At 38.0% G+C, this 25,801-nt stretch overlaps 1 protein-coding gene across 2 annotated transcripts; it reads right to left on the bottom strand.

Moving 5' to 3' along the window:
- Positions 1–943: 943 nt before the first annotated feature.
- Positions 944–25,484, bottom strand: LOC103708316. 2 transcript variants are annotated; one of them, XM_008793184.3, is made up of 21 exons: positions 25,134–25,484; positions 24,944–25,028; positions 20,511–20,550; positions 20,170–20,418; positions 18,436–18,535; positions 18,281–18,355; positions 17,240–17,338; positions 16,840–16,956; positions 16,635–16,750; positions 16,415–16,514; positions 13,389–13,747; positions 11,242–11,572; positions 10,689–10,897; positions 10,174–10,392; positions 9,219–9,405; positions 6,234–6,484; positions 4,413–4,505; positions 4,244–4,345; positions 3,663–4,023; positions 2,388–2,525; positions 944–1,731 (listed from the first exon to the last, which is right to left on the bottom strand). In XM_008793184.3, exons 1-21 carry the CDS (start codon positions 25,263–25,265, stop codon positions 1,228–1,230), a joined length of 3,867 nt encoding a protein of 1,288 aa, XP_008791406.2. In that variant the 5' UTR covers positions 25,266–25,484; the 3' UTR covers positions 944–1,227. The 2 variants fall into 2 exon arrangements, with proteins under 2 accessions (XP_008791406.2, XP_008791407.2); XM_008793185.3 differs by having other exon boundaries at positions 20,170–20,408; positions 25,134–25,480.
- Between the last annotated feature and the right edge of the window lie 317 nt (positions 25,485–25,801).

Below are 25,801 nucleotides of genomic sequence, written 5' to 3'. Positions count from 1 at the left end.
GGTGTGAGTAATTTAGCCTCAAAGCGACAAATATAGAAATGTAAATTTACATGGTAGAGAAAATATCCAAAGAGCAATGCATGAGAGGACTCATGCAATACAGGGTGGGTTCTGGTACAAGCATCAATATTCTCGCGACAAATGATGGTGGAGTTTATTTTTGTTGATGTTTTTCATATATAAGAGAATAACATGAATCGTTTTTATATGCCCAGGATTATCCAAGTTATCGTAAGAATCAGTTGAACAATGACACCTTGCATGGTTCCGTATGAAACATAAATTCGCCAATATCATCTAGGGAACACAATTTGAAAATATTTACAATGAAGTAGGGGATCATGCATGCAGCAGAGCCATGTCTGGTCCCATTTCCTGACCATCATGCAGGCGCAGTTTAGCCTGGTTTCTTGATCTCCAGGATCCCATCTACTACTTCATCAACAGCGGGTTTTTTTGGCTAAGGTTATCAACAGCGGTTTGCCCTCCATCTTCCAGCTCTGAGGGAGCATCTTTGATCTCAGCAACCCTTTTTGGTGACATGGTCGACCATGGCAGCTTGCCCAAACATTCATGTGAGGATGTCTTTTGGTTCCAACTGCCCATCTGACGATTCATTCTCAGATGAAATCTGTTGTTTAGGGCTTTTGGGAGACAATTCCAAGGTTTCTCTCCGGAAGAATAAAATCACCATCCTTTCAGGAACCTCTCATCCACCAATCACGCATTTTTCAAATTGAAGATCCATTTCGATGATGACGATGAGGAGAGTTCCTACATCTTCACAAGCCTTCTCTAGCACCCCAACTCAAATGACTTCTTTGATTCAGGGAAGAAATCCACTCAAATACTAAAATCGGGTACTTCCACTTGTGCAAGATGGCCTGAAGGAAGGAAGGACATTCTAAGATGCCATTATCATGCAGTGGGGCGCATGCTGCACTTATGAGCCAATCTTGGAACAAAATTAGTATAAATTAAGCTTATACTCCAAGCAATACAGAACGAATGACTTAAACCGACTATCTTATGTTTGGCAGTGTGCCAAACAGTTGACATGCTACGTCTGATACATTTTGTAACAATTCTCGGTAAAGCTAACCAGCAGAGAGAAGAAGGCCATATACCACTCACTAGCTCCCTTGATTAAAATCAACTTAGAAGAGAAACCTACAGGAATACCACAAAAAGAATGGAGTAGAAATATATTCAAGGAAAGTAAAAGGTTCAGGCAACAGTCTCTGCGGCAGAAGGTGGTGCCTCTGTGGCAGGTGGAACTTCAACAACCTCTGGGGAGGCAACTGGGCTGCTCGCAGGCTCAGAGACTGGAGGATTGCTATCTGTTTGCTCAGCAGGTGGAGGCGCTTCCAACATTAACGGCTTATCCGGCTCTGGCTGGGAACTGCCCTGGGTGGCAGTAGATTTGCTCTGTGCTGCAGTGGAAGCAGTGCTTTGTGCTGATGTGGGGGTAGGGGCCTGTGTTGACGTGGTAGAAGTAGGAGGCTTTTTAATTGTAATAGGTGGAGCTGAGAGAGATGCCATCCCTGGAGGAAGGATCTCTATAGGAGGCTTCTTTCCAGCTTCCCCTAAGCTCGTGAGTTTTGTTTCCTCGAGTGATGCCAAAAATGCTGCAGCGGCATCAGTTTTTGCAGAGGGTGTATGCTCAAGCTCCTTTTGCAGCATCTTATTCCATGCTTGGACCAGGTTATTCAGTGTTGGGCGACCATGGGCCTGAAAAGATAAGAATATTAGAGGCCAGGCAATCACACAAGATGGCTCTGTTAGACTTGAAAGAAAACATGCAAGCTTTCCACTTTTACCATTTTATTGACAAAAAACAATTTATGATTCTACATCGCAGTCATGCTCTTTTATCTTTCTGAGAGTATGCCATAGTCTCAGAGCATCATAGTCTGTCCAAAGGACCAAAATATGTTGCACTACGCCAGAGACTCAGAGAATCATAACACTTGTCAAGTATATTCATTCGTTCATGGTTGTATCAGCCCTCCTAAAAAACCTAATACTGTCCAAAAAGACCAAATTATATGACACCAAGGGCTAGAAAACACTGATTAGTACAGATGTTACACATATAAGGAGATGATATAGCCAACTTGAATGAGCCACCATTTGCGACTATCATGGAAGATAGGATGAACCATTTTAAATTGCAGCTATTCTTGTGCAACCAATGAAAAAGAACCATCCATCACCACAACCAAACATAGCACATTGGCTGGCACGCATTTTGAGATAATTATCATGTTTCTAAAACTAAAGACCACTTAATTATAGGCAGGCAGGGGACTAAAATCCATTGGTTTCTACTTCAAGGAAAGTGAGGTGTGGTCTTCCTGTTGGTGAATGCAGAGAAGAATACTTACATGAGCATGGAGTACAGCCTCTGCAAGCATCCCGGTGTCCTGCCATGCCTTCTCCATCAATGCATTATCACCCAAAACTGCAGCAGCAAATGCCGCCTCACGTCCATGGCCAGATGCAATCAGATTAGTGACCAATGTCTGGAAGATATAAAGTCCATTATTTAGAACTCTAAGCACTGTCAATCCTGCATGCGCAATGACACTTGCAGGTACCAAAACAGTATCAAGTATTAACTGCTTAAACTAGGCAGGCTGGCATTCTCATCATATTTAATGAACTGTTGGAAAGGCATTAGTATCAATCACTGGCAATACATTACAGCTAAACAAATCGCATATATCCCCTATAAAATGTTATACGAAGATACAGAGAAAATGTCACTGCAAAAAAGTTAGAAAAAAGGAAGTAATGTGGAAATACTTTATACAACTATAGTGGTCCAACTTTCTATAACCGACAAAAGAATACTCCTAGTGACAAAAATTGTGTCAGATCATTTTCAATATTACAACCTTTCTGTGAAAAGGATACGACAACTCCTAGATACTTTAGCTGAAAGAACCAGAACCTTTGCAGGTGAAATGGTTAGCCAAGTGGAGCAGCGATGGGGCAATGATCCGAAGGATTTGGAGGCAGGATGCAGATGCAAATTGATGAATGCTGCATTGATAAGAAGCTTGTATGTGGTGGTTAGGAAAGGAATGGCAGTGGAGATGGTTCAGATGGCAGCAATAGTTACCAGCTCATGCAGGCTCTAGTGTTGGAGATGAACAAGATGAAAGGAAAAGGCAAAGGAGTATTTACTTCGCCTCAAGACCTTAAATCAAATGAATAATATGTCAACAAGACATTCAACATCAGTAGATTTTTCAAACAAAACTTATTAAGCCTAGTTTAAAAAGCCATACATTCTTATGCACTGAACAACATAAAGTATCTCTGAGGACATGCTAAGAGAGTAAAATTATTGACCAAGAACCCAAGTTTAAACATGTCCTACAAACAGATAGAAAGAAGTGAAATAATAAGATTTAAAAAAAATCCGAAAGTTGGGCGCAATTTTGGAAAGATTTGAAAGGGAAATAGGAACACTCTCCATCAAGGTTGAACCCGGGTCATGATTAGATTTAGTGCCCCGGTAAGATAGATGAAACCTCAATGCAGGATTTACCTTTTGGTTAAGCCGATGTTCCTGCTGTTGGGTGAAGTAATAACAGCTCATATCATACCTTTAAGCAGAGCTGAAAAATAAGAATTCGGAGATAATTACATACCGAAAGCCTAGTCAGCTCTCCATGATTTGCAAGTCGCAGGGCTACTCCTCTCAAGACTTTTACTTGCAAAGCACCTTTTACAGATCCTGCAGCAGCTAATCTCTTGAGAGCTTCACGGGCTATATCAGCTTGTCCGGTAGCATCTGCAGCATCAATTAGGTCCATAAACTCCTTGGCAAACTTGGATATTCCTTGGACAGCATCCACGAGATTCTCCTGCTTAGCCGCTGTCAAACTGAGAATCTCAGCCACATCTGTGCCAGCAGTTTCCTGCCCAATATCCCTGCTATTACTCATAGTCAACAAGCACTGAAGCGCTCTCCTCAAGTTATTGCTCTGCATGGCCAAGTCAAACTCCAACCTAGGGAGCATCAATGTAATTTTAACATCATGAACTGACTCTGGTTAACCAATTTGCGCAGCCAGTCACAGCCAAAGTCAAATGCTGCCACTAGGTGCTGATCGAACTACAGACTAGTAATAGTATTTATGCTGGTTTGCAATTTTTTTTAAAAAAAAGGGACTATCTAACAATTCCACACAATTAAGTAACACAATTTGAAGATATTTTGCCTTCAAACCTTTTGGATATTCCAGGTAAATGAAGAGCTTCAGTTGCATATCCCATCCCAAGCATGAACTGAGCCAAATCATCATGGTGTTCCCGACCAAGTCTACTTGCCCTGTGGAAGTATTGAAATTCAGTTTTCTTTAAGAAGCAAACACAAGATAAAATCTTCTGCGTAGTACCATTTCACTGCACTAATTGCATCTCCATAGGCAGCAAGGCACCGGCAACGAATACCTGGATGGCTAAGAGCCAAGGCATGCGCGCACATGTACCTGAGAAAGACATAGTTCAAGCATCAGATACTTGTTGACTGCATAACTGGACGATATAGCAGGCAAGGTTCATGATTTGTTTTAAGAAGTAATCTGCCCAACAAGATCCAGGACATGCTATGTCACTCCATCAAAAGGGAAAAGGAGTAGATAAATCACGATTGAACAAAAGATACTAGTTAAAAGTACAGAACTTGTCAAACAGAAGAAGATAAAATGTACTGATCCAAATAAACCTTAGCAGTGAACAAAAGCAAAAAAAAACTCGACAGGAGGTCAAGGTTCCTTCTTTTGAGGTATACATAAATGTGTGAGAACAAAGAAATAATTCTCTTTCAAGCAAACATTTTAAGGATGCTTTTGTGTATCTGTTAGTACAGCAATTATTCCCATTAAGATGGTTATCATTGTCAAACAACCTCTGATAGTACCTCTGCATCCACTTGAAACACTCTTGAATGTAACCTGCTTGAGTAACTAAAATGAGACCAGCCACAGATCCACAAGTAGCGATATATGATATAAAAGGAAAAAAATGATAATATCAGCAGCCAAAGTTAGAGACATTCTGGAATCGGAAGCATGTACAGTTTATTGCTTCCAGATGATCTATCGATATATGATGGTGCAAGCAGCTGAAAGTGAAGGCACCAGTCCAACATACAACATGCATAGGAATGAATGGAGTATCTGTACTTAAATAGTATCTGACACCGTTCAAGAAAACTCCTAATGAGTGTCACCTATAAAAATTAAACATTATATAGCCCAGCTGGTTGAAAAGAATGAAAAAGTAGGACAAGTCTCAATCAACACTCTGCTAAAAGCATTTAACTGTGTTGGGTCTTGATAAGTTCACATGGTCATGTATTGTCCATAGAGGTAAGGATGTATCCTCTTGTCCACTTGTCTTTGTTCCAATTCCCGCGCAACAATACATATTTGGGAAGGGATGCTACCTAAGCAACACAGGTTTCGTTATAATTAAAGCCCTCAATTTCCAAGTATTAGCTTCACAGCTCATTTATATTTGTCGCAAAATCAGGAAAGTGATAGATTATGAACAGTTCCTAACAATCATCCTTCTTTTTCCTAATTTCAGAGTATATTCTCTCAAAGCCATCATTTGCATCTTAGTTGCTTACTATAATTGAACGACACGGATATTTAGATACCCCAAACATCAATATTCAAAATTATCAAACCCTAAACAAAGCATAAAGATAGTACTTCTAGTGGAAGAGATGGTAGCTAATACAATCAGAAAGCATCAGAAAAAAAACCATCAAACTTGGTCCTAGCTAGACTACGTGAATAGCATCATTTGCATATACTTCAAACGAACTTATCTGATAAGACTTAACAATGCCTAGCTGAGGAGAACTGGAAAGGAGTCTTACATGTTGTTCCACACAAGCCACTCATGTGTGGAAGCTTATGAACAAAAAAAATGTGTCATGTAATTTAAAGTGTAAAAATCAGAAAATACATGCAAGCATGTTCCATCCTAGTAATCTTACCAATCTTCAGCATTTGCAAATGTGTAAACTGGCATTAGCAATTAATATACCACTAACTTTGGTGCGAGCATAAAAGATAAAACTTGAAGGGGCACTGTCTAATGATTATTGACATGTTATATGCCATGAGAAACTATCAAAAAAAAAAAATATAACATACAATTGAATCATAATTTTCTGATTCCTGTGACAGGGGGTGTGTTATTACCTGTCAATGAGCCAAAGAACCCCATCTCTGACACCTACCACAACAAGAGGTCCTATAGGGCGTTTCTGTTCTGGAGGAAAACGAGTGACTGCCACGGATAGCCCGCCTCCAGCAACAGCAACTTCATTAGCTTTTCTTTCTTCAACCTCTTTCTGCATAACTGTATCTTCTCCATCTACTTTGGACTGTTTTGGCAATGCTATGAATGGCGGTATTGAAGGAGCATGCTGAAAAGAGGCTAATCGAACTACCTGAGGGAAGGAAAACATGAAGGTAATGGCTTTAACATTATATTTTTATAAATAAAAAATGTTACAAGAATTGCTTAAACTTCTTCAGATCCAATTATGATATTCTAGAGGGTATCATCTCAGCCAACACATGTCAGAACATTAGATAATAGATATGATATATACTAACTACTAGCTGAGCCAAATTTCCAAATATAATAGCAGGTCAAGGTCAAACTCCACAAATGCAACTCCAGCATATATAAGTTATATCAATCAAGTCAAACCAAGCTAATTGATAAAATATACAAGAAAGATAATTTACAAAAAACACTTCCCCATGATTTCATTCAGGTATTTGATCTGGCGGGGCCCGGGGGGGGAGATCACAGTGATTTGTAAAGTTGCACAAGTAATTGTTAAGAAGCTAGATTTAAAACATTTGAAAAAGTCTCACCTAGGAATCGGCCAATTGCAAATATTTTGGCAGATCACAGTGTCTCAATTTACTATGGACCAAAAGCATGAGAAGAACTTTGAATGCCGTAGCCTCAAGCAATTTATTTTGATCATTTAACTTAGCCGGTAAGATTCTAATGTAATTAACTTTTGGTATGGACCATATTCAAATAATAAGTAGCCAAGATACCTCTAAGACACTGTTTGAATGTCTAGGAGCTTCCAATATCAAAAATTTAGCAACTATAAATTTCAAGTTAAATAAAAATAAGTACAAGGATTCAAGCAAACACATGATATATAAAATATATAACCCCGCTGAGCACAAGATATATGCATGAAACCTTCTTTCTAAATGATACAAACTGACCCTAGAGGAGAATTCTAATTAAGGTTAATTCATAACTCATCCTATATCCTTACAAGGTTACATATCTTTATCAATCACATGTTGACAATAGCATTCTTTTTTTATTGTTCTGAGTAGTCTCTACTATGGGAAAAAAACCATATGTCTGATATCTTTGGACTACAAACATACCATCAACACCTTTTTGTGGGTGAACAAACTTAGCCCATTTAGAAATTAACCATCCAAAAACTTGTGTTCATTTGTGGTTCGTCCTTTTTCTTGAATTTCAAATGCTATCATAGTTTGAAGAACATGGTTCAGGCTTTGAGGCTTAACACACTACATCACGACCGCAAATTGAATCTCATTGATTTGTCTAAGGGATTGTATTCCAATTCTGACCCTTTGGTTTATAAATTGCACCCCAATGAGGATGTAGTTTTTCTATATAAGATATTGCCTTGTTCCCAGTTCAATAGCATTCGTCCAGGTTTATAGAATCCTGAATAATTGCTCTTTGGTCACATACCCTTAACAGGGTAGCCGATAAAAACAAGTCTCACTACTACTCAACTGGACATTTACATGTCATGGCCAGCCCTCTCACTTCATGTTGGCTTGGCTAGGAATCCAACACCAATTCATAAAGGATCGGTACTTAGTTCCTCTTTGACACCCATTAAAAAGATCAACTTCAGAAAATAATATGTTAAAAGCTGTCACCTTCTCAAATAAAGCATTCAGCAATTGCAATCCCAGCCTTGGAGGCTTTCACTAGTAAGGAAATATTCAAAGTTGACAGGTCAGTGAAAAACTTGGATTTTCAATGTGAGCCTTAGGTTCCAAAACAATTATGTACCCCAAATACAAGGGTCTATCCTCAATATGGGGTAGCAAAGATGAACTTCTTGGAGAAGACTTTTTGAACCCCTTGTATATAACATCCCATCTTCCTTGATAAGGTAAAGTTGGCAAATGTAGCTGAAGTCCAACCTTGGTTTCCTTTAGCATTACAACCTTTACCAGAACGATGCCATCCATCGATCAAATTATTTTAGGGATTGGATTTCACCTAATTGTCTATGGCTCCATTGCATGTGCTCCAGTAGAAATGTTATATAAACGAATCGCCATGTTATCAAGTATTTTGCTTGAATTTCTTTTCTCTATCAAAGGTGGAATAGAATAAGCTGGTTGAAGCATAATGATAATATGTCTGTAATGCATTGGATGTCCGATAATAGGTCCCATTCTTCTACCCTTTTCTGGGAGTCGATGACTATTCGTAGTTGTTACCTAGACGCCAAAAAAGAGTTCGACCCAAGTTGTTAATTGTCATTTTCAATGTTCATAAGATTAAAGGAATATGGATCTACAAGTTCAAATCTCTATGTTAGCTCAAAAAATTTTATTCAGTCAACAATGATATTAACTCAACACCTTTATTTTACAATTGTTGTCGATGTTAGCTAAATCTTGTTTGCTAGTGGTAATATATGAGAAGTTAGTAACTATTATAGGTTATACTGGTTAAAAATTTTAATCATCATAAATTATGATAAATTTATATAAATAATCTACGAAAAGTTATTACTAACAGTCAAATGAACAGTGCATACAGAGAATTATGTATCTGGCTTCATAAATTCATAGGATATCATGGGTACCATTGCATACAGTTATTGTAAATTAGAATTCTATGGACGCATAATAGTACATATTATGCAAATAGACATTTGCATTACAAAATATAGCATATTCTTAGGCATCAAACTATTTTCTGATGTTCCTGATTTATATTATTATATATTATCAGCCTACAGAGGTTCCCGGTAACTACACCAAAGTTCCAAACATTGCCCAACATCCAGACCACCAATATTTGGAACCTATTAAAATTCAACAAATAACATAACTATGATGGAACTTCTTGAAACTGGATACCTGCAGCATTGGAGGCCTTAATGAGATCCTTTCATCTGTGGCAAGTTGTGCACTATCTACTGCAATAAGTGCCAACTCCCCATGTTCAGCAACTGCTCTGCTTTGAGCTTCTCTGATTTTAATTTCTTCCTTTCTCTTTTTGGTTTCAAGGTCAATGGGTGCAACTCCAGCATCTACAAAAACACACCTAGAAAAGTGTAGTGCAGTTAGCATCTACAAAGGCCAATAAAAATCCAAGAAACTATGCATGAATTTCCTGAATTCCAGTGAGCAAAAAAAAAAAACACCATGTAAATTATAAACTTATACCCAATGAGACATCATCTGAGCCTGTATGTGCTTGGCAATCATTTTCCTTCCCTTTTCATATTTATAAGGTGCAGGAAGCAAACTGGGGATTGGTTAAATTCAGGGTAGATTAATTCTTAAATATCTGAATTTGGAGCAGTGCAAATTTCACAATAAATTTTAAGATTTGGAGGCACTAGGAACTGTCCATATGAGGAGAAAGTACACAACTACATATTATGTGTACTATCTCCATGTCTGCGCACACAAATTCACACATACAAGGCAATACAGCACAGTACTGTACAGCATAGTATAATATGTATGCTCATATATCCATGCATGTACATGTATACGCATAGTCGCATAAATGTAGTAATGCATATATACAAAGAGACGCAGTGCAAGCATATATGGATGATGGAAGAGAGACTTTGCAGGAAAAGCAGCAACCACCAAGATTTATATGCAAAACCATTATCAAGATAAAAACATAACAAATTTAATATGACAACTAATTAAATACTGTATTAGCGTAAACATAAACATGTAGAGATGTTTTCGTCCAGTCACTATGTAAATGTGCATCCATGCAAAAACAAATCAAGAAACAAACTGTGTTCCAGTGAACATGAACTATGCTGAGAAGTGATCAGTGATGTCTTACTCAATGGTAGTAGGTGTAGCAACAAACAGCTGCCTGCGATGCCAAACAGCACCAGTAGCAAAGGGAATTGCCACATCTCCAAGATACCTATACTGAGGGCGCAATGAAGATATGACAATACATTGATGATAGGCAAAAGCACAATACTCGACAGTTTGGTCCCATGCAGTCCACTCTGGCTGAGAGAGAAGACCACTTACAGGTTGGAAGGTTTCCCAACTGCAGCATAATAATGTTCATCAAATTAGAGTTTGAAATAACATAACTTCATGAACTTGAAAGTTGAAACAGTAGCCAATAAAATCGTTTGTTATGGTCAAATATATGGGTTATCAAGAATATTCTTAAAATTTTTGAACATAGACCAGAATTTATAGGTGTCAATTTTATGTAGTTAACAAATAAATAGGTAAGGATGACATAACCATGGGAACTTTCAGTTGCTTGAATTAGCAAAGCAGCAAAAAAGTTACTTAAAGAGATCAAGATATGAAGGATGTCTCATTCTCCAACACCTGTATAGCTGGAAATTTTGAGGTGCTGCTTCAACAGCAGACTGTTTGTTCGAAGAAAAGGCATCATCAGCTGCAGCAAATCCACTATTGCCAAAGCCCGATAATGGCATTGATTGAATTGTTGATATAGCTGTTGCAGCTACTGGGTTGATCCTTCGTGACATTCGATAAGCTACACCAAGCAATGCACCACCATGCAAACCAATAACCTTCAAGTACATGTTGCAATAAATAGAATCAAAATCTAATTTACCAATTCAAAAGTAGGTGCAAAAAAGTCACTGGAAAGGGGGGGTGCATTCAGCATATGAGAGAACTCCATATGCTGTTTAAAACAGAGTAAATGATTAATCTACCATTGGATTTAGTAATATCTCACGTTTTGGCATAATGCAACATAATGTTGAAGACTATAGAACCATAAGCTAAACTAAGGCACTAAATCTTAGAAACAATCTTCATGTGCACAAGCTGAATGAAGAGACTAATAAAAACGTTAGTTCTTATAAAAAAAGGAAAATATGTACAACATAGACAAGTGAAGACTACATACTGGTTCGCTACGACCTTCAATAGACCTAGTCAAAACGTGTGAAGTCCCATCATCCAGTAAAATACGCACTTGTACTGTTGCTGCAGAAGCTGCACTAGCAGCCGCTGCTGCTGCTTGAGCTGCTGCAGCAGCAGCTTCTTTTGCCTTTTTAGATGAACCACCTTTAACAACAAGTGGTACTCTTGGAGGTAATGCAGCCTCCACCAAAGCAAACCTGTCACGACAAGTGTCCCAAGCAAATAGCCTTCCAGTCCCTGAATCAACAACTGACCAATCACTGACCTTGTACACTGCAAAATAAGGAATATCAGGCCATATGATAGCAACATACCTGCAAAAATTAAAAAAAAGAAGGATCAATTGCAGAGAAGATTTAACACTGCATTATAACTAATGATAAGAGTTGCCTCCTTAAATGAGACAATCATGTTATTATGAGACCAATTTATTTAACAATTAACATAAAAACAAGCTAGGAAGTCAAATAACTTGCTCAAACGAAAGAAATTTTTAGATATGAAAGTTCTGCAGTTGAGTAAATGCAATAAACAGCAAAATATAGCACACGAAGGCCAAGGGACTGTTAGGTTGTTTGTACGTTCTATTGCAACAAATAATCACATAAGATGATTTTGCGGCTCAGTTCTTCCAAAACAATTTTTTCTCAATAAAAAGGTTCTTCCAAAGCATTTTTTGTGAAAAGCAACAAAGCAGGAAGTTTTAATAGAATCCATTTATTTTAGGATCTGATGCAGTAAAAGCTTGACAACAAAACAGACCCTACTGTTTTCTATTGAGAATCAAGAATTTGAAAATTAAGAAAATATTTGGTCAAAATATAAGCAAATTTTTCAAGTGAAATCCTGTCTGAATATGCAGGTTTGTAGCACATACATACCACTCAATTTGTTTGGCGTCATAGTTGTGTTGCATAAATAAGGATATTTACAAGCACTTGGTACGCTAAAGATTGTCATGAGAAATTTTCAGGTAGAGGTGTTGGGTAGAAGAGAGAAAGGTAGGAAATGGAAATAAGGTTGGGAACCGGGCAGGGGTGTTAGAGAGGATGCTTCCCTTGGCTTATCCTTCTTTTATGCAAGTGTCCTGCTCAAGTACACCTTCCCAGGTTGTGATGGGATTATGGGACATATAAAGTTAGCAGTTCTCACTCATTTGAATATTGCACATAAACATAAAAAATCATGTCAAACTCTGAATTGATGCAAATCTATGGCATTGACTTCTATTAAACTCTGTACATACTTGGAGCACCAAAGAGATGGATGTAAGATTCTAGTCAATCTTTTCTACATCTCGTAGGCAAAGTACAACCAAAATAAGATGCATGATACAGAAGCAATTGAGCAATTACTTCATTCAAAAATGATAACATGAGCCTTTGTACACAAACTACATGTCGACAATAACACGAGATTCTTTGTCAAAATTATCAAATTTCGCCAGTTTATTTAAAAAGAATAAGGCATTGTAGGTTATAATCATAGGACCAATAAAACTACTTTAAACAATCAAAGCCAAAAAGTGATGAATTAGTCCCTCGATCCTATCGATGGTTTTGCAATAAGGTCTAAATTGGCACATCGTTACAAGGCAGCCTGTCATTCTGGTATGCTTATTTGCTGATAATGGAAACTAGTCTTGCTGATTATTATATTCCACAAAAGGCTGAAAACTCGAAGCGCATTGAACATAGCATCTAAAAGTCCCAACCTGTAAGGAAGATGAATTAGAACTAACAAACAAACTGCATTCACTTCACATACTTTTGATGGCTACGTGTCAAAAATAAATCCAGTACCAGCATGCTAACTACATGCTACATCAAGATGACACTACAGAATGGGTTCTCACAATTGTTGGCCCCCAAGAAAGTTGGTACTCACAAAATTATGAGAGAGAGAGAAAGAGAGAGCAATAGATCATGTCATTAGTCGTTCACAGAGATGGCTAGATGTGAATCCAGAAACCCATACAAGGTGAGATATCTCATAAAATAATGAGGCTATAAAGAAAAAGCAAGATATGCATATATTTTAAAATCAGAAACCACATAACAACACCATCTTAAGGTGGTCACCATCTAAGATTGGTAGACATAGTTTGCATGCTAAGAAACAGAAACTCACTTTCCAGAACTGCTCACAGAGAGAATTGAATAGGAATCATGTGGAGCAGGTGTGCTAATGTGCTTCTTGGTCTGCTTAACAAGCAACTGTTCCATTGACTCTGCTCTGGATCTTCCTGTTTCAGATATGCTGCTCGTACCTCCCAGAGATAGATTGGCTGTGTTTGATAGCTGAAAATTTAGTAACTTAAGCTCCCTTTCAACTATGTATACTGCAGAATGTTCCCTGCTACCCGGTGGTGTTGGTAGAGGAGCCACGGCTGGAAGAGCCCTTGGATCAAACTCACTTAAAATAACACCAATATTTGTTCCAGTAGCAACAAGATGTGGTTGTAATGGATGTGCAACCATGCAGTAAACCTACAATAAGCCACCATGAATGTTTGGATGTGACAGCCTTCAGAAAAACCAAATTATCAATACCCTCTGTATTGATATATACAAATTTGCATGTTGTTACAACAGAGAAGCATTGTAATCTGATTTTTAAATTATTATTGCCTAGTAACTAGACAAGCATGAGGACTTAGACATCCAAAATGCTCCTATCTGTTGCACGTATATAGGATCAATGAAATAAGAAAAGTAAGATCCACGACCAAAACTATTGTACTTAGATTCATGCTGTTTACAGGTTTACACATAGTTCAGTTGTGTGCAAACATATATTTACAATGATATATTGAATGAACATGTTACAAGGTCTGCTGAACCGACCTGTACCGGTCGGTTCAGCCCGTACCGGACCGGTACCGAGCCGCACCGGTCCGGTACAGGGGTATAAAACGGTTCCGACCCAATATGGGTCGGAACCGTTTGGTTTGAGCCTCGTATTGGGTCGGAACCGTTTGGTTTGAGCCTCGTACCGGTGCGAACCGAGCCGGTTCGCACCGGTTCGCTTCTGAAAAATAGTGCCAGCGCTGTGGCACTTTGAAAATGCCACAGCGCTGGCCAGAGGCTGGCACTTTCAAAAGTGCCATACTGGGGCACTTTTCAAAGTGCCACTCAACCCGATTTTAGATATTCGAGAGTGCTTTAAATGTATGTAATTGATTGTATCTTAATTTGAAAATATTTTATGTTCTTCATCTCATTATTTGAATCATTTGGAAGTAATAAGTTGCATCATCTACTTTTAACCTTAAACCTAAACATAAAAACATCAAAAAAAATCCAAAAGTGAAAGAACTCCAAAAAAAAAAATGACTATGGGGTCGAAACCAGGCCGAATGTGCCCCATCGGTACGGTATCGGTTCGGCTCGGTTCGGCACCGGTACCGTACCGTTACCAGAGCCGACCGGTACGTCGGTACCAGCGGTACCGCGAACCTTGACATGTTATATCTCAAATCTAACTCCTGATCTATATAAAACCTTTAGTAGTTTGTTGCCTCATCACAACTCTCCAGCATTTATTTCTTTAAGTCTCGTGAAATAGAAACCCAAATGATCTTCCCAAACTATTACAAAAGCTTCAAAGTGAAAATGTGCAAGGATCATCCTTACCAATCTCCTCCATCAGATTTAGAGTAATGGCTAAACAATCTTGCCTGATTCTTTCACTAGAGCATCCCCAAGACCGACGGAGCCCTTTGTTGGTCAACCACCATATAGAACTTTGACTTATTGTATTAAGAAGAATTCATCAGTACCTTCCAACTTCCATACCTGAGCTGGAATTAGTGAATCATTAGGGGACTTAAATGATCAAAAGCCCCCTTCCAACAAACTGTTTTTCACCAAACGAGTAATCTAAAAAAATCCTCGCATTCACCCGCCAACCGTCAGACGTCAATCCCATGCCTAATTATTTATGGTCCAAGAGGGTCTCATCTCGGGCTGAACCTGGAGACTTCTTGAGCCGCCGCTCCAATGCTTGTTAAATTCCTTTCGCCATGTCTGCTTTTCTGTTAATCCAGTGAAAAAACCACCACCTTTGTTCATTTGATTATTTTTCTTTCTACTTTCGAGGGAGTGTAGTTCAGTTAATGGAGGAGCTAGGTAAAGAAGAGCTAAAAGCAAGCAAGAAATAGAGATAAATAGGAATGTCCCCTTTCTTTTCCTACCAAAAAGATAAGTAAATGCTCTTGATAGGGTGGTCAGCCTTTATAAGGTTTGAGTCAAAAAGGCCCGTTAGCTTACAAATTTCGAGTCTCCATGGAGTTCCACATATAAATACCTCAACTTATCTAAAACAAAACCCTCTTCACGTTTCAGAGCTCTCCCACTCCTTAATGGCACCCACCTACACAAGGATAAGTTTTTGTGTTGCACAAGCACTAGCATTCACAATCAATATATGCTTGCCCAAACATATCCTAATACTTGATCCAATATCAACTCGCACCTAAGTGATCAAAACCACGACTAGCAATGATCAAGTCACATTGATGTCCAGAATAAAGCTGCTTCACAATCAGCCCAAAGCCAGGCAACCAAAGTTATGCCCAAATCCTGGTCACATTGAGGGTGCATCTTTGCTGCGCTTGAAGTTCGCAACAGAGATTCACAAAGATGGTAGCACACAAAGTGCATTGATAAAAAATGAAAAAATGCACCCTTTGATACATGACTCATGAGTCCAAGTGATGCAAAGCAAGCTCCCTTAGAACTTCCTGGCAAAACTTCCGTGCAAGGGTTGGGACTCAAACATGTAAATCATGGATCTCAAAGGGTAGATATAAAAATGTATTATTCGAAAACAAAATAAAATAAAATAATATTGAAATATTAGAAGAAACTTTGCTCAAAAAGGGCTAAGAAACCAATGGTCTTTCTTCTTTGACTTGTCAACTTTCTGAGACTTTGCGTAACTCAACCTTTATTTATAAGGCAAGAAAAATAGCATATGTTCAATTGCATAGAGAGAGTGATAGGAAGCATGTCATACGAAGATGTTCATGTGCATCAACGGTCAGATCTCCAGAGTCCAAATATTAGAGTTGACTAGCAACACTACTTCCAAAGTTTCCAGACATCAAAATATTTAGACAAATGCTAACCATTAAGTGCAAAATAAAGACGTACCCTTAGTTTCTTGGTAGCTGCTAGAATTTGTGGAGGAACAAGTGTTGATAATTCGCACAATGGTCTTGTTAAAGCTGAATAAGTTGGATGTTCAATAGCCCTGTTAGAATTCCAAAGTTAGTACTAATAATCCCTTAGATGCATGATGCCTTAAATTATAAAATTTTCTCAGATTATATTATATGTTTTGAAATTGGACCAGAGTAGTGAATTTTCATACCATATATGAGAATCCTTAACACAAGTAAGAATATCAAGGTTTGGAGCCCGGGGATGGCACCAAGATGCCACACTATGACAAGCAAGTTTTGAAACTGGTTTTATACGCCTCAATTCCTAAATAAGAAAATATAGAGTACTAGGTTAAAACACCCACCACAAGAATAGACTTACAGTGATAAAAATATAAAATATGAGTGTGATACCTTGAAAGAGATAGTATCCCAAATAACCAAAGTTTTATCGGCACCAATAGTAATGAGTTGTGGAGCACTTCCCTTCACCCTTGAAAGCTCAACGGCCACAACCCCCCCATCATGTGCCTTGGGAAAAGCATTGCAGAAAGGTGTGTAAGGTTTTAGCTGAATCAACAATTCATTGATATAATGCACAAGAATATGTATCCCTGTACTTGAAAGATGTCTAAATAATTTCTATGAACAAATTGTAACAAAAATCAAATCAAGGCAACAAAATTTCAAAGTCACAAGCATGAGAGAGGCCAGTATGGAGTAATACTAAAAAGTACAAAGCCAAAAACAATGACCATTACAATAGTGTTCTTGATATAAATAGAGAGGGGGACAGAAAGGAGTATGTCACTACCTTCAGACTAAGCTTGGGTACAAGTTCTCGTGAATCGTGGATGTGGTCTGCGCTCCATAAAATAAGCAAGCCATCACTAGCACCAGAAACTAAGAATGCCTGAAAGTGCACATTTACAACAAAATGTTGTTTAAAAGTAAAAGAGGAAAAAGAAAATAACTAAGATTATATAAGCAACACTTATAAGTCAAAAGGCAAACAACTAAAACCTGATTACTCAGGAAAATGAATTCAGCATTCTAAACAACAGTCTAACTTAAGAGGCTTCATAACTTATAAGCTTTGCCATCAAATTCATCGTAATGCTTTTACCATGAATGCTGGTGCCATAAGAGAGGGGAAAATATTTATGCCTCAAAACTTCACTTAATTTTCACAGTTTCACTTCTCACTTTATCACAAGCAGGTCGAAAACTGTAAAATCTCCATGCAAACTAACTCTAACTAGGATGTCAGCCCAATGAGAAAGCTCAGGCCTGAAACAGAAGGAAACTAGGCCAAGTCCACCCCAAATTGGAGTATTTTCTCAGGTAGGGCCAAACCCAAATCAAGGCACCGGTCATTTTACACTGAAATCTAGGCCCAGGCCTGGCCCAGACAAGCTTTATGGCCTAAAATCTCAGCCTGAGTCTGTTCAGGTTATTAGGCCATTTGGGCTGGCCCGGCCAATTGACAGTCATCTCTAACTGTAACTAACCAACCTTGTTCCATTTATTTGGGTTTATCATTATAGATCCATTTAGGAATGCATCCTTCATTGCTACAAGCCTTCTCTAAATCCTCCCTGCCAAGCTTGCTCTCACAACTCAAACTACACAGAAACTTATCTCTTACTCTGTAAAGGCATAAAGTCGTAGGCAATCGATAGACCATATATTAAATGAACAGCATCAATGAGAAACCTTAGTTAAGATTTGAGAACATTTCCTGCCATTTTAATCCTATAAATACATAAAGATATCCAGAAGTTAAATCATGGCACATGCAGGTCTAGCACAATAAATAAGAAAGAAACTCCAGTCTACTACATAATAAACTTACCTCGCCAGTGGATGCCAAAAATGTCATCAAGCACGATATTGATCCTTTATGACCACCAGTATACCTTCGAACAAGCTGCAATGATCAATTCAGTTTGAAACATTCAGATGCTTAATCATGCAAAAATTAAAAGGAGTAATGAAACATGTCCAAACCTTCCATGTTATCATAGAAAGAACTCTTATTACGCCATCGGATCCACCAAATGCAACAAGAGGGCCATCACCAGCAGAAGATCTAGAGAGGAATTCCATACTGCAATCTCAATACAAGTTCAGAGAATCTTAGCCGTAAACTAGCAAAGCAGCAATAAAACATGGGTACTATCTAAGCACAAGGTTGCAAAAGACATGAAAAGCCTGATAGCAGAGGCTAAAATAAAACTAAAAGGACAAACTGTAACAGTAAAACTTATAAACAAATTGTTTTTTCATTATTGTCAATGAGAAATAAATGATTCTCGACTAAAAAAACAAGTAGAGAGGAAGAATGAAAGGAGAGGCAAATAAATAAGCAACTAAAGCAAACAGGAAACTAAGATGTAAATTTTAAAAAGCAACAGGAAGAAAACATTTAGAAACATCAAATCAAAAACCTTGCAGCATCACAGTTAGTGGAGTGGGAGGAGACACATGGGGTGGGGTCGTGAGGTGGGAGACTAAGCCCCGATAGTTGCTGAAAAATTTTACACTGCCAGGAGTGGGGAATGAAAATACTTTGGAATTGGTGTTATTCCAGAGTATTTTCTCACACCAACAGTCATATCCAAACGCTATTATGGAAATTTTTACATTGGACAAAAAAAAAATAAAGTATTTGTAAATAGTCTGATAATTTAAGGCATCCAAACAAGGCCTAAAAGAATTAAATGATGTCAAGGAACATGCTGCAAAACCTTCCTAATAATACATGCTCTAAGTGATAAAGATGGCATCATCCTTCAAATTAGAAAAGCATCAAACTAAAATTTTCATCATCAGAGGAGATCAAAACACAAGGCCCAATAAAAACACTACATTTTATTGCTCCAAACTTTATAGACGAGCAGTGGTACAAGGATGTGGCAAGGCTTCCACCTTCGTCTCTCTTTCTCACAAACTTTTCTTTTACCATTTTTCTTAAAAAAGGTTATCTGTTTTTATCTTCTTTTCTTTTATCCCATAATAATTCATGAAAGAAAAGTTATTTTCCCAAGTTTTCAAGTTTTAGGATCTCAATTCTCTTTGCCCTTTTTTCGATGTTAAGAAGAGGTCTAAGTCATATAGAGCTTGAGTATCTCATCTAAACCAAAAGTACCACTATGGAACTAATTAGGTCAAGCAAGGTCCTAGTATTTGGGCAAATTAGCCCTAATGGTTGTGATACATGTTCATGTTTCACGTGAAAACTGTTGAAGATCTGATTGATCTGAAGACCCTAGCCCTAGAGTAGAGGATTCTTGTCAAGTAGGTAGTTATAAACTAATGAAGTCAAATCCAATTTCACCAGACATGGACATGACATAATTAGAGAAACTATTATGACACTTTCAAACAAACAAGCGTTTGCTTATTTCAAAAATCTCCCTCTGTCTTTTCCTTTCCTATATAGATACAAAAGAAACAAGATAAATTGATTGTCAAATATAAGAGAAAAAAAGAGGGATTCTCTTAGTGGTGAAGGACATAAGAATTGCAATATTTTCATTTAGAAAAAATAGAAAGTAGCATTAGCATGTAAAGAAACCATCACAAATTAAACTTCTCAACATGTCAGATGCACTTATAGAGCATTGTGTACCACAACTAAACATGTTATATTCTATAATTCTTGGGTGGACATTGAATAGAGAAATGTAAGTTTTCAAGCATTTATTAAAAGAGAAGAATTGAAAGCAGGAAACTATATACCAAAGAAGAGACTTGTTATCAAGCTCCTGCTTAGGAACATCACGTCCACGCATGGTCACCAAATCCAAAAATATGGCTTTATTCTCACAGCAAATGACAAGAAAATGCCTTCCTCTAGTGGATGGGGCAGGAGAACTAAAAGCAGAGGCATGTTGATTGACTGCAGTTGGAGCCTCAGCAGCCGCAGAGCGATTACACCAATGTTGCCAGAACTGCACATCATCATCATAGAAGCTAACCTGCTTCACACTTCAAGATCCATATTTCACCCATCATGGTGTTTAGTAAAACTATCAAAAGACCACTAAATTGAGGAAGCCACAAAGCAATTAGTTCCTCACCTTCCACCACGGATGGCCTCTGTGGGTTTTCCTTTGGACTCTGTGAGCAATACAAGAACAGATTTAGCAGCTAGCACATCTATTAGGAAGATAAGTTTTACATAATTAAAAAGAAATTGACTGAATAGACAACAACAAATAAATGATAAACTGTAGCGCATATGATCTGATCAATGTCTGGAGAGAAATGGGATATTGTTTTGATGAAAACAGTTATATATACTTCAGGTCATCATTAAAAGTTAATACAAAAAAGATAACCATAACCGACAAGCCTAACCACAAATTTTTGCTGCCACCTTGATTACGTTGAAGTTCTCACCATTCAATTCTAATAGGAACTGAACCACAGTCACCTCAAGCTATTTCATCTTTTTATTCTATAGAAAATTCTTTTTGTTCCATACCTGGTCTATGAAAAAAGCCTTTTGTGTGAATTCCAATATTTTAAGTCCTAATTATGAGGATTATTACACACTATAAAATCATTATTTTCTTTTTGTTTTTGAATAATATCAATACATAGTGCCCATTTAAGGAACACAAACTTCAGAGATAATAATCATCTTGGTCACTTCTAATCCACAGCTTCCATGACATTTTTTAGCATCATATGAATATGTGCACATATATAACATACACATGCATATACATACACACATACATATGTGTGTGCACATTTTGGGTAACAACATCAAATTTCTTTGTAGAGATATTGACATCTGTCATTTCTGTTCGTGTTATGCTGTGCCTAACATGGAGATCATCAATTGGCACATCAATAATGATGCAGCAAGCAATACAGACTCAGACAACATGCATATAAGCAAATATCAAATGATGATAAGATTTCCTAAAAGGCCTGCCACTCACTCATTTTCTATACAACGCTGCTGACAACACAAGGACTTCTCACAATCCCAAATATAAATAAATAAATAGCTGAAATATAAGCAGCCAGATCTTTTTTATGCTTCTTTAGATTGGGAACCCACTCCATAGGAGTGGCCGACCTGATAGTGACTTTCTTAAAATGGCACCTACTTCCCAAAGAGTCCTCTCGCTATTTGGAATCTTGAAGTATTAGATTTCTTTCACTTCTTTGACTGGCACTGATTTCTTTGACAGCCCTCTGAGTCAACATCAGGTTACGCTGATAGCAGCATAATACTAGCACAAGATCAGCGGCACTTGCATGTGAAGATAAAAGTCTAATAATTCAATTCAAGTTTAGGACCCATTGCCTACTTAGAAAGTGTCCAATCTATCAGATGTCTGGCCCAACGTTCGAGCTTACACCAGTTAACACAGTCTTAGAGCATAGGATTGCTTAGAAGTTCGCTTTTCATATGTATTTTCGGCCATATAGAAAATCTAATGGTCATCTTTGGATCCTAAGGGCTTGGAGACCCTAAGATTCCTAAAACTCTCCCATTTCAATCTACTTCTCATTATAGTTCAATCGATAATATTTAGTCAATTTCTCTCTCTCTCAATCACTCCTATTGAAAAAAACGACCATACCATGATACAACAATCCAGTACCCGACAAACCGATGCATATCGACGGTGTACCTCATTGTACCCTACTACGGTACTTCAAATCTTGGAGGAACTATGAGCAGAAACGGGGTGTGCTGCAGTGCATACTATACCAAGATATGACTGACAGACCCTGTACTACATTTATTCAAACCTTGGGAGAGACTACAAAAGAACACAGTATGATACTGCAACCACCCTGTTGAAAAACTTGGTGTGAGGCTTGACTACTTCAATTGAAGCCTCGAAGACCAATAGTGAGACGCCAAAGGTCGATAGGCAGAGAAGGTCCAACAATTTCAAGGTTTCATCTCATATATTAAATTTCTAGATTCCCTAACTACTTTTACATTGATTTTAGTTCTCATGATAAATTACTTTGCTCTGTAGTTCTTGCTGCATGGTGAGCCTTCCCAGAAAGAGATGAATTTGAGCAAGTTTGCACCACTACTTGCACCACTCCTATAGAATAAAGAGATTTTGAAGTAGTGAAGATTATGGGGGCCAAATCACTGGCAACCCACCTCTCCTCCTTTCTATAAATGAGGCTCCCCCTTGGAGTAAATCTTTAAAAGACTATCCATTCTTCAGAATTTAATATTGCTGGAAAACTTTCTCAAGAGATAACTTTATATTGCTGGATTTTTCGATGGAAAGACCAATGAGCTTTCTAGCTTCAATCTGAGCAATGATCGGAAAAAAACAAACACCTTAGGGAATCCATTCTTAATCAAACGGTTGATCAATGGGCCAAAATTAATGAACCATTCAATCGAAATTAATCCTTCGTTGGCTCTTCTGCTTAGTGATCTCAAAGGGATAAATTCTCCAAGCAAGTTGAAAATTCTGATGATCAAATGCTGGATATGCTTCCTATGGCAAGGTTTTTCATCTCTATCAAAGTTCTTGGTCTATTTTAAAATTTACACATTCAAGATACATGATATGCAGACCTGGGCATTCCCCTTAGAAACATAGAAAACATCAATTCTCTAACATCTAGCACTCTCAAACCAATGTCTAAGTGATAGCGATCCCAAGTGTCATATTACTTGACACACTCTTTTTAAGTGGATGTATATAAAAACCTCAAATCATTTTAAATATTCATCATGATTAAGCCCCATCTCAACTATTTGTGACCAGTTTTATGGATTCTCATTTTGTAACATTTCTATTTAGGACTATTTCTGATATTATTTCGAGCTTTTACATATCCCTTCTATTTAAAGATACCTGAAATGATCTTCTAAATCAGATCCTCATTCCAAAGAAGTTGCTAGCTATATCTAAATGTTTATTAGCAAATAGGAGAACCTTTAATTGACATATGATGGTCACAAGGAAGCTGATTAAACCTTATCAAAAATGCAAAGCATAAAGATGAGTTGGTCACTGACTATCGATGAAATAAGTGAAACTCAAACCTAACACAGTCTAAGATAACAACAGACCAATGCAACATCATCAAGCAATTGGTCCAAGTTCTTAATGTCTAGAAGAATCTGAATAAATGACTATCAACCTTATGGAATTCATTTTCCTGCTCATATCATGGGCACTTATATTCAAACCTGCAAATTTTAAGACTGATGATCAAGCTGTTTAAAAGCATCCAAGACTATTGTCATTCTCAATTCAAAATCGCCAACTATAAGGCATGTACCCGCTCCATCTCATGAACCTCAAAAATAATAAAGTTGAAAAGTAAGGACTTATGGATCATAAAAGAACTACTCAAAGACCTTGAAAGCAGACTACAGGTAAAAGGTTGTGATGCTAAACTTAAGGGTGAAATTTCTTTCCACCCAGGAAGATTAATGCAAAAGTTGGGATCCTTCCAAGATGGCATGTCTAAACCATAAAGATAGGAGTGCAAAAGTGGCACAAGGAGTTTTACTTCAGTTATTCAAGGAGCACTCCTAGCGATCTTTTAAGATGAGAACTCTCATTCTATAAGTTCACCCCCGACTTTTACATGAGTCCCTAAGTTATCCTCCTCTCATAATCACCAATGCAGTCAACTTCCAGATTAACAAAAGATATGCTTATTACTAAAATATTTTTTAAAAAATCAGCAGTCTTGTCCATTCCTGTACAGCATGAAAAACAATTTCTCCTGAATGTATAAAATAATTGTGACACTTATAAGTTTAATATGTTAAATTTTAGTTTTCTTGCGAATGACATGCACATCCCTTGGCATTGTAATCATGCTATGCCTGTAATACTTACAAAGATCTTAGAGTTATTCGACAATGACTGCCTGCCATTGGCACGTCCTCACTTCATCAACCCTGCTTTCATTTCATTTGATATATTATCACCATCTTTTGTTATCCTTTAAAATCACACTAGCATAATGAGATAAATTTTCTCAAGGAATCATTTGTCCCTTGCATGCAGACATTTTTCCAGATATACGTCTCTTAAAATATTTCCAATAAAATTGCGCGTCATATATTCTGTTTCAGTCCGGCTACATTTTTCTACATCTACCACCAGCACTTCACTTCCCAATTTCAACTAAAATTACACACTATATATTGCCTGCTACTAGCTTTCAAGTTTCAACGCAAAATCCACTTTCTGAATGGCCTCCGTATCCTAAACTGTCACACTGACCCCAGTAGGCCTACTGCCAATCTCCCGCATTAAAGCCATTGTCCCCTCAAGAAAGCATATGAAACTGTGAAAAATCTGGTGATGCGTTTTGATTCACACGCCAACAGCCTATGCTAGAGGATTCTTCACAGAGTATTGCTCGGATCCAACTACAGCATACAAGGTGCAAGAATCTTATAATATGAAACAGAAAGCAGCCCTAGCCAATATAAGGTCCATCGTTCAAAATTCAAGCCAGAAAAGGGAAAGGGGATCTTCTCGCGTACCAGATTCTCCTTCCGCCAGCTTTTCCAGCTTCGCCCCAACCAACCGCCTCTCATCAACCCCGCCGGCTTTCAGCTCGTAAATCACCTAAAGAGTTCAAGAAAATAACAAGAAGGCATTCGATACATCAAGAAACCAGAAATCACCGAATATGATAATCAAGAAACGGATGGAATCTTGAGAGATCGGGACCTGGCGGTGCTCCCAATTCCAAACGGAGACGCGATCGGAGTCATCGGCGGTGACGAGCCATGGGTGCGTGGGGTGAAGCTGAATCTTTACGATCTTTTCAGCCGATGGACGGAATGCCCTGAGCCGAAGCATCTCTTTCCCCCCGCACTCCTCTCAGCCAATCTCTCTCTATCGAACAAAAGATCAAGAACGCGGTGCAATTCAGATCTGCGACAAAGATCTCAGGATCTAGATACGTGATCCAAGAAGAGCAGAATCGCCATTCATGGCGGTCGGAGGTCGCTCCTAGGCGGGTCTCGCAGTGAAACGGCGAGATCTGAGGGCAGAGAGCCGCGGCCTTCGACTTTCCTTTTTCTTGCCGGGGGCTTTTCTATTTGGCGTGTGGGGCCAGATCGAGCCCGCTTCTTTAATCATCGTGTTAGCCCGGCCCAGTTCTAAGCCCAGCCGACTTCTCATATGATATGGAGGCCTCTTTCCAGCCCAACTGGAGGGCAGTATTAAAAAGTAAATTATCTATGCCATCTTTTTCTTCTATCTGCAAGTTAGATAGGCAAAAACAGAAATACATTGCATACAATCCTATAAGCCAAAATCTTATGAGCAGTGTTTCAATTAAGAAGATATGGATTTCAAAATGAAGTATTATTGCTAATCTGCAAGGACCCAAG

Source organism: Phoenix dactylifera, chromosome 11 (assembly GCF_009389715.1).
Source record: "Phoenix dactylifera cultivar Barhee BC4 chromosome 11, palm_55x_up_171113_PBpolish2nd_filt_p, whole genome shotgun sequence".
Taxonomy (NCBI): Eukaryota; Viridiplantae; Streptophyta; class Magnoliopsida; order Arecales; family Arecaceae; genus Phoenix; species Phoenix dactylifera.
This window is presented reverse-complemented; position numbering and strand designations above follow the sequence as displayed.

What these genes read in the sequence shown, in the direction of transcription:
- LOC103708316 (XM_008793184.3), bottom strand. Translation starts at nt 25,265, where the DNA reads ATGCTTCGGCTCAGGGCATTCCGTCCATCGGCTGAAAAGATCGTAAAG. An exon ending in TTTCTATGATAACATGGAAG is followed by an intron (nt 18,356 to 18,435) that starts GTTTGGACATGT and finishes TGATCATTGCAG; the next exon opens with CTTGTTCGAAGGTATACTGG. An exon ending in TTGAAGGTCGTAGCGAACCA is followed by an intron (nt 10,898 to 11,241) that starts GTATGTAGTCTT and finishes ATGTACTTGAAG; the next exon opens with GTTATTGGTTTGCATGGTGG.